This window comes from Colobus angolensis, unplaced genomic scaffold, assembly GCF_000951035.1.
Source record: "Colobus angolensis palliatus isolate OR3802 unplaced genomic scaffold, Cang.pa_1.0 Scaffold712, whole genome shotgun sequence".
Taxonomy (NCBI): Eukaryota; Metazoa; Chordata; class Mammalia; order Primates; family Cercopithecidae; genus Colobus; species Colobus angolensis.
The window spans coordinates 138,005-147,286 of NW_012120844.1; the positions used below are offsets into that span (position 1 = coordinate 138,005).

The 9,282-nt window shown below is 42.3% G+C and overlaps 1 protein-coding gene across 2 annotated transcripts in view; it reads left to right on the forward strand.

Moving 5' to 3' along the window:
* Positions 1-510: 510 nt before the first annotated feature.
* CKAP2 (cytoskeleton associated protein 2) overlaps positions 511-9,282 on the forward strand; it is a 22,586-nt gene continuing 13,814 nt past the window's right edge. Inside the window, exons 1-5 of one of the 2 annotated variants that reach the window (XM_011927437.1) lie at positions 511-790; positions 1,667-1,751; positions 6,430-6,508; positions 6,592-7,457; positions 7,911-8,115. In XM_011927437.1, coding sequence (XP_011782827.1) covers positions 721-790; positions 1,667-1,751; positions 6,430-6,508; positions 6,592-7,457; positions 7,911-8,115 — 1,305 coding nt within the window. In that variant the 5' untranslated portion in view covers positions 511-720. The remainder of the gene's footprint in view (positions 791-1,666; positions 1,752-6,429; positions 6,509-6,591; positions 7,458-7,910; positions 8,116-9,282) is intronic. The other variant, XM_011927438.1, reaches the window with a different exon arrangement.

Consider the following 9,282-nt stretch of genomic DNA (forward strand, 5'->3'; position numbering starts at 1 on the left):
CGTTTCTCCTCCTCTCCTCCCTTTTTTGCATTTGATAATTGCTTAGAATAAAGATATGGAAAGCAGATCCCAATTTCAGTTTCCCTTCACACGCTGTGCAAACGTGGACAAACAACCTCTGAACCTGTCACCTGTCAGTGGAAAAAGTGGTGATAAGGTCCCACCTCAGAGTTATGATGCTCAAAATGAAGCAATATTTGTGAAAGATACACACATGTTCGTGGTACGCCAGATCGGTGTTTACGTCCCCGTCAGTGAACGCGCCTTTGTTTAATAAGAAGGGCAGCCAATCAACACTTTTCTTGTCTTTTACTCGTCTGCCTTCCTCCAAGGACTGTGACGGACTCACATCGGACTGTGTCCCATCTCGGTTGTTTGTCAATCTAGTCCTGCTATGTCGTAGGGACTGAGCAGGCCGACTGCTCCCCCATCGCACGTCCAGGATGAAGAGCGCTGTTTAGGTTTGAAACCTGAAACCTGCAGACTCAGTCCCAACCGAACTGGGCAGACACCGGATCAGCCTGGGCAACTGCAGTCCAGGCTCCGCCCCTCTAAGTCCATTGGCTTATTCAATTCACGCAGGAACCAATGGGCGGAGACGGCAGCCGCGCCGTCTGAGGGCTTAGCCGCGGCCGGCTTATGCAGTGTGCGGCGGCCGTGGTCTGAGCGAGTCCTATCCAGGCGCTAAAACGGAGACGCATCCCCCGACCCGGGGCTACGATGAGCACCCCGGCCGTGCCCCAGGACCTGCAGCTGCCCCCGAGTCAGAGGACCCAGTCGGCATTCAAAGGTGAAAGCCGCGGTGGCGGGCGCGGGCCCGGCAGTCGGGGTTCGGGGCAGCGCTGGCGCGCTTCACCCCTCCCCGGCTCTGTGAGAGCCCTGAACGCGGCGTCGGCCTCGTCCCGCCGCATTCTTGGCCTTGTAGAACGGGTCATAAAAACAGGACCCGCTGCGTGGTGTTAGTGTGCGGTCGCTGCTGGCTGGGATGGGCCCTCCTAAGGAGGAATCCGTTAGGCTAGGGGAAACGTGCTGAGGTCCGGCCGGGACCGGTGCCGGAGACCGAGGGTCCGCGGGGGACGGGGCTGCGCGGGTTCACGGGCCGACTGCGCCTGCGCCGAGGCCTCCGCCTCTCGGGTCCATAGCGAATTTCTGCAGGGCTGGGGGTCGGAAGATCATGTGTTATTTCCAATTTCACAACTTCTCCTTCAACTTTATGGAAAGCGAGGGTTGATAGGGTCTTCAAAAGTAATATTGTTATTCCCATATTCTACACACTGGAACGCAGAAGAAAGTAATTCTCACCTAACCCAGTTCTGATAAATTAGAACTTTGGAGTCTAGCGCCTCACTTCTACTTTAGTTTCTTAAAAGTTGGCTTTCAGGAGCTGTATGTAGAAAATGATGTTCTCCAGATTTTTCACATACAGTAAAGAATGTGATTCTTATGCAGAGGGGTTTTGGGGACCTGTTATGGTAACAGCCTCTTACAAGATGATTTCTCAAAGGCAATACTGAATTGGGGAATTTTCTGTTATATAGATGTGACCTCAAGTCATCTTGAGGAACCAGCTTTGGAAGTAAACTCCTGATTTAGTCAACAGGATTTATTAGCCGTTATTGATGTTTTAACTAATATTGACTTGTAGCTCTTACCTTTTGTTATCTAGAGCAAAGAAGACAAAAACTCAAGGAACATCTGTTGAGAAGAAAAACGCTTTTTGCATACAAGCAGGAAAATGAGATGTTATCCAGGTAAGGTCAAGTTTATTTCTTTTCACTTCTGTAAAATTGTATCAGATCTGTCCAATAAAAATGCAAAGTAAACCGTATCTGTAATTGTAAATGTTCTAGTAGCCATATTTAGAAAGGTTTTTTAAAAAGTGCTTACATAATATTTTACATCTTTTTTTGGTGCAACGTCTTTAAAATCTGGTATCTATTTTACACTTACAGGACATTTCAGTTTGGTCTGTCCACATTTCAAGACTCAATAGCCACATTTGGCTAGTGGTTACTTTATTGGATGGTGCAGCATTAGATCATCGTTTTATTAATTTTTTTTTTTGAGACAGAGTCTGGCTCTGTTGCCAGACTGGAGTGCAGTGGTGTGATCTTGGCTCACTGCAACCTCCATCTCCCGGGTTCAAGTGAATCTCCTGCCTCAGCCTCCCAAGTAGCTGGGACTGAGTACAGGCAAGCGCCACCATGCCCTGCTAATTTTTTATTTTTAATAGAGACAGGGTTGCACTATGTTGGCGGGGCTGGTCTTGGACTCCTGACTTTGTGATCCGCCCGCCTCAGTCTCCCAAAGTGCTGTGATTACAGGAGTGAGCCACCGTGCCCGGCCTAGATTATTGTTTTCTACATAAATTAGTTCACAGTCTAAGAAAAAAAAATTATAAAACAAAGTATGTGCATAGACTAGATTATCAACTTACTGTTTACACCAAACAAAGGTCCGTATTTCTATTATTTAGCAAAGCTTTTACTCAGTGTTGGGGAGTTCATCAGGGAAGAGTTGGGTGGCCCTCCCAAATGCTTAGAGATAATTAGTTGTAGTCTCAACCCTCCACAGAAATATCTTTATTATTTTGTTAAAATATTTTAGATGGTACATAGCTGTAGCAAAAACAAAAACCCATGAAAGTAGATGAAGCAGAAAGGCAGAAGATCCCCTCACTCTCTAGAGATAACCACTAATAACATCCTTACAGGCTTAGGCCAGGCGCAGTGGCTTACGCCTGTAGTCCCAGTACTTTGGGAGGCTGAGGTGGGCACATCACGAGGTCAGGAGGTCAAGACCAGCCTGGCTAACACAGTGAAACCCTGTCTCTACTAAAAATACAAAAATTAGCCGGGCGTGGTGGTGGGTGCCTGTAATCCTCAGCTACTCGGGAGGCTGAGGCAAGAGAATCACTTGAACCTGGGAGGTGGAGGTTGCAGTGAGCCGAGATCGTGCCATTGCACTCCAGCCTGGGTGACAGAGCGAGACTCCGTCTCAAAAAAAAAAAAGTCTCAGGTAAAAAATTGTATATACCACCCACACACATATTCAGAGAGTGGAAATGATAACGCAAATGGGATAAATATTTTAACAATAGGTGGATCCTGGGTAAAGAGTGTATAGATATTCTTTGACCTGTTTTATATTTTTGCAATTTTGTGTAAGTTTGGTATTCTAAAATTTTAAAAATAATTTCTAACTTTATTTTATTTTATTTTTTTTTTTTTGAGGCAGAGTCTCGCTCTGTCCCCCAGGCTGGAGTGCAGTTGGCGCCATCTCGGCTCACTGCAAGCTCCGCCTCCCGGGTTCCCACCATTCTCCTGCCTCAGCCTCCCGAGTAGCTGGGACTACAGGTGCCCGCTACCTCGCCCAGCTAGTTTTTTGTATTTTTTAGTAGAGACGGGGTTTCACCGTGTTAGCCAGGATGGTCTCGATCTCCTGACCTCGTGATCCGCCCGTCTCGGCCTCCCAAAGTGCTAGGATTACAGGCTTGAGCCACCGCGCCCGGCCAATTTCTAACTTTAATAAGTTGCTTTAGTTTGGAATAAACATTTTATCCTTCACAAATCTTTTACTTCTTTGTTTAAGACAAAAAAGTGATCCTAGGTTTTTGGTTTGAATAAGTAAATGAATGGTGATAACCATATACTGAAATAGGAAGACCGAAGGAGGAGCTGGGGAATTAGGAGTTCTGTTTTGACTATGTTTGAGGTGCCAACCAGACATCCAAGCGAATATGCCAAATAGTTGTGTGTCTGAAGTTCAGGGGAGGGGTTGGGACTGGAAGCATAAACTCAGGAATTGATCAGTATACAGATGATATTTACTTAAAAACCTTAGGATGGAATGAAATTACTAGTGAATAAGTAGAGATAATATGGATTCAGACAGTGACTCTCAACCACTTATTTAAATAGGGAATCCAACAGGGTCAGGAGTTTATAATACTCTTAAACATAATAGGAAGAAAAGAAAATTCTAAACCGCTCCTTGTGGCTTAAGTACTACATTTATTCCTTTCACAAAACAGATGTCAGCCGGATGCAGTGGCTCACGCCTGTAATCCCAGCACTTTGGGAGGCCAAGGCGGGTGTATCACTTGAGGTCAGGAATTCTAGACCAGCCTGGCCCACATGGTGAAACCCCGTCTCTACTAAAAATACAAAAATTAGCCGGGCGTGGTGTCAGGCGCCTGTAATCCTAGGGAGGGCCAAGGCAGGAGAATCGCTTGAACCCCGGAGGCGGAGGTTGCAGTGAGCCGAGATCACGCCATCACACTCCAGCCGGGGGGACAAGAGCGAGACTTTGTCTCAAAAAAAAAAAAAAAGAAAAGAAAAGAAAACAGATGTCGATTTAAGTGTTAATCACTTCAGCAGTGAATTATTAAATAAGACAGCCGACCTGTATTGCAGCTTTTCAGAATTAAACAATATTTTACAATCTCTAAAGTATAGATATCCTAAGACTCATTTCAGATAACTCTTCTGAGGGCAGTTTTATAATAAGAAGACAGAATAGGATTAAGTCTCCACACTAGACAGGTGAGTAAGATGGGCTCTTCTTGTCATGCTGAGTTTTGTTTTGTTAGCTAGAAGTTAGCTACTAAGACACCCTGTTAAATGGCACATTTTGATCTTCCTTCACCATTGTTCAAAATGTATAGTACGGGTTATGTCAAAGTTCTGTACATTCTCCAAGCTGACAGAACAAATAGGTATGAAAGCAATGTAAAAAAATTTATTAACTACTAAATTATGTCAAATGTAAAATATACTTTTTTTTGTTTTTTTTGAGATGGAGCCTCGTTGTATTGCCTAGGCTATAGTGCGGTGGTGCGATCTCAGCTCACTGCAACCTCTGCCTTCTGGGTTCAAGTGATTCTCCTGCCTCAGCCTCCAGGGTAGCTGGGATTACAAGCATTTGCCACCATGCGTGGCCAATTTTTGTGATTTTGGTAGAGACAGTCACCTGCTAAGAGATGCTCACAGTCTGCCTTGGCCAGTTTATAGCTATAAAAATAAGTTAGGTCAGTTTCTTGAGGAGAGTTTTCTTTGCAATGCTGCCTAGAAACCAAGATTCTTTTTTTGAGAAATGATCTCACTCTGTCACCCAGCCTTGAGTGCAGGGATGGGATCTTGGCTCACTGCCTCAACTCCCAGGCTCAAGCAATCCTCCCTCCCTAGCCTCCCAAGTAGCTGGGACTACAGGTATCCACCACCACACCCAACTAATTTTTTATTTTTTGTAGAGATGGGGTTTTGCCGTGTTGCCCAGGCTGCTCTCTCGAACTCCTGAGGTCAAGTAATCCCCCCACCTCAGCCTCCCAACGTGCTGCTATTATGGGCATGAGCCACCACAACCAGCAGTCCATATTCTTAATGTATCCTAATATAAATTAAGCTGTGAATGGCATATGGTAATTTTTGAATCACTTTTGGGAGGGCTCTTTTTTATAAAAGTTTTTTCAATGTAGTACGTCTGTTACTAAGTACTTAAAACTAACCCAAGGAGGTATTACTAAAGGTTATTTGAAGACTTGTTTGAATGACTTGAGAATGATTTGAAATAAGATTAGTAAGTATTTACAAATTCTGTGGACAGAAAGTGTTAGGACTTTTAGAAACTATCTTTAAATTCCTCAGCCATTTGTTTACACCATTTTTTTTTTTTTTTGAGACGGAGTCTTGCTCTGTCACCCAGAGCGCAATCTCAGCTTACTGTGAACTCCATCTCCGAGGTTCACGCCATTCTCCTGCCTCAGCCTCCGTAGTAACTATGACTACAGGCCCCCGCCACCACGTCTGGCTAATTTTTTGTATTTTTAGTAGAGACAGGGTTTCACTGTGTTAGCCAGGATGTTCTCGATCTCCTGACCTCATAATCTGCCCGCCTCGGCCTCCCGAGTGCTGGGATTACAGGCTTGAGCCACTGCACCCGGCCTGTTTGCACTATTAAAAATAATTAAAAGTTTTGCTTAGGGTGGGGCGTGATGGCTCACACTTGTAGTCACAACACTTTGGGAGGCCACGGTAGGCAGATCACCTCAGGTCAGGAGTTCAAGACCAGCCTGGCCAACATGGTGAAATCCTGTATCTATTAAAAATATAAAAATTAGCTGGGTAAGGTGGCATGTGCCTGTAATCCCAGCTACTCGGGAGGCTGAGGCAGGAAACCCGCTTGAAACCCGGGAGGCAGAGAGGTTGCAGTGAGCCAAGATCATGCCACTGCTCTCCAGCCTGGGTGACAGGGCAAGACTCTATCCCAAAAAAAAAAAAAAAATTGGCTTAGGACAAATTTCAACTCAGGTCTTCATTAAATTTAAAATTAGTAAGTCAGTTAATTGTTAACATTGCCCTCTTCTTCCTCCTCAACAGGAAGCCTCCTTGGTACAGGATTGATAGATTAATCATTTTGTTTGTTTTTAAGTAGTAGAGGTCGGAGAGTTGTGACATCTGAGGACCAAGTTCAAGAAGGGACTAAAGTGCTGAAACTTAAAACAAAAATGGTAAGATGTGGACATAGCACTCCTAAACTGTCCCCTTTTCCGTTTTGCCTTTCCTAAACACTTTTCTTAAATAATTCTTTTAGGCTGATAAAGAAAATATGAAGAGACCTGCAGAGAGCAAAAATAATACAATAGTGGAGAAAAACTGCATTCCTTTAAAACCTTCAAATGAACTAACCAATTCAACTGTAGTAATTGACACACATAAATCTAAGGATAATAATCAGACTCTGCATTTGTTACTAACTGAAGATGATCCCCAAAGTCAACATATGACATTAAGTCAGGCATTTCACCTTAAAAACAATAGTAAAAAGAAACAAATGACTACAGAAAAACTAAAGCAAGATGCTAACATACCCAAGAAACCTGTGCTTGGATCTTATCGTGGCCAGATTGTTCAGTCTAAGATTAATTCATTTAGAAAACCTTTACAAGTCAAAGATGAGAGTTCTGCAGCAACAAAGAAACTTTCAGCCACTATCCCTAAAGCCACAAAGCCTCAGCCTGTAAACACCAGCAGTGTAACAGTGAAAAGTAATAGATCCTCCAATATGGCGGCCACTACTAAATTTGTGAGCACTACATCTCAGAACACACAACTTGTGCGACCTCCTATTAGAAGTCATCACAGTAATGCCCAGGACACTGTGAAACAAGGCATCAGTAGAACCTCTGCCAATGTTACAATCCGGAAAGGGCCTCGTGAAAAAGAACTATTACAATCAAAAACAGCTTTATCTAGTGTCAAAACCAGTTCTTCTCAAAATATAAGAAATAAGACACTATCAAGATGCATAGCATCTGAAGTTGTAACCAGGCCTGCTTCACTGTCTAATGATAAACTGATGGAAAAGTCAAAGCCTGTTGACCAACGAAGACATACTACAGGAAAAGCAACTGTTGATAGTAGATCAGCTCAGCCCAAAGAAACCTCAGAAGAGAGAAAGTAAGTAGATGTAATTTTCTTTATTACCTTAGTTTTCAATCAAGTACTGTTTGTAGATTTGGCTTATAATTTCCTTGACTGCATTAGAATTTTCTTTCATGGTTTCTCTTCTGTCATATGCAGGCAAATTTATATTGTGGAACAATATGACCTAAAAGTTTTTGTGTTTGAGTATGTTTTCTAAGGTTGCTTTTTTAAAATCTAAGGTAAATGTGTTAATAATAATTGGGAAATACTTTATAATCTCAAATCAAAAAATGCATTCATGGAATCATTGAACATAATTGACCTTGATATGTTTAATATTTCATCAAACTTGTGAACTATATATATGCCACTAGAATAAGATTACTTAAAAATAATGCTTTTTTTTTTTTTTTTTAACTTTTTCTCTATTTGACAGAGTTCTGACAGCGGTTTCAAAGTAATGTTTATATCTGCTTCTAACTGTAGAGCTCGTCTGAGTGAGTGGAAAGCTGGCAAAGGAAGAGTGCTGAAAAGGCCCCCTAACTCAGTAGTTACTCAGCATGAGCCTGAAGGACAAAATGAAAAACCAGTTGGGTCTTTTTGGACTACCATGGCAGAAGAAGATGAACAAAGATTATTTACTGGAAAAGTAAACAACACATTTTCTGAATGCCTGAACTTGATTAATGAGGTACAGTCTATATTTGCTTAGCATTTTATACTTTGCAAATTACCTTCGTAAACATTGTTTCGTTAAATTATATTGTCAGTCTTTTTGACCAGGAGATGTTGGTAATACTATATTGACTTAACATTAACTGTGAGATTATTTTAACAGTTACTTGATTGTGAGATACACTGCTTCATTCATTAATTGTGAGCTTATTGTCCTTTAATTGACTACATTTTGCATTGAGTTCATATAAATTACAGGTTGAGTATCCATTATCCAAAATGCTTGGGACCAGAAGTAATAGAAGATGTTTTTTGTTGGATTTTGGAATATTTGCATATACATAATGAGTTATCTTGGGGATGGGATCCACATAATTCATTTACGTTTGTTTTTGCTTTTAAGACAGAGTCTCACTCTCACCCAAGCTGGAGTGCAGTGGTATGATCTCAGCTCACTGTAACTTCTGCCTCCTGGTTTGAAGCCATTCTCCTGCCTCAGCCTCCGGAGTAGCTGGGATTACAGGCGTGCACCACATGCCTGGCTAATTTTTTGTATTTTTAGTAGAGAGAGGGTTTCACCATGTTGGCCAGGCTGGTCTTAAACTCCTGGCCTCATATGATCCACCCGCCTCGGCCTCCCAAAGTGCTGGGATTACAGGTGTGAGCCACCGTGCTCAGCCTCATTTATGTTTTATATATAGCTTATACACGTAGCCTAAAGATAACAATATTTTTTATAAGTTTGTGCATGAAACAAAGTTTGTGTACATTGAACCATCAGAAAACAAAGGTGTCACTTTGTCAGCCACCCATTGGATAGTCTGGTTTGGCAACACTGTCATTCCTCACTCTGAATTTCTATGCTACCAATAAGCAATTATTCTCTTACACTTCTTTACACATAATTACTTAACAGTTTAAAAAAAGACACATTAATACAGTGAAAAATACATTCAGAGTAACTAAGCAGCACAGTAACATCATCAGAACACCTGTATCAGCTGTTAAGACAATAGCAACAACAAACAGCAGCATGTTTTCAATCTCCATCTATGACGTTGTGTTTAATTAAGAGGTATTTTACACTGTATTTTATTTTATTTTATTTTATTTTTTTGAGACAGTCTCGCTCTGTCGCCCGGGCTGGAGTGCAGTGGCCGGATCTCAGCTCACTGCAAGCTCT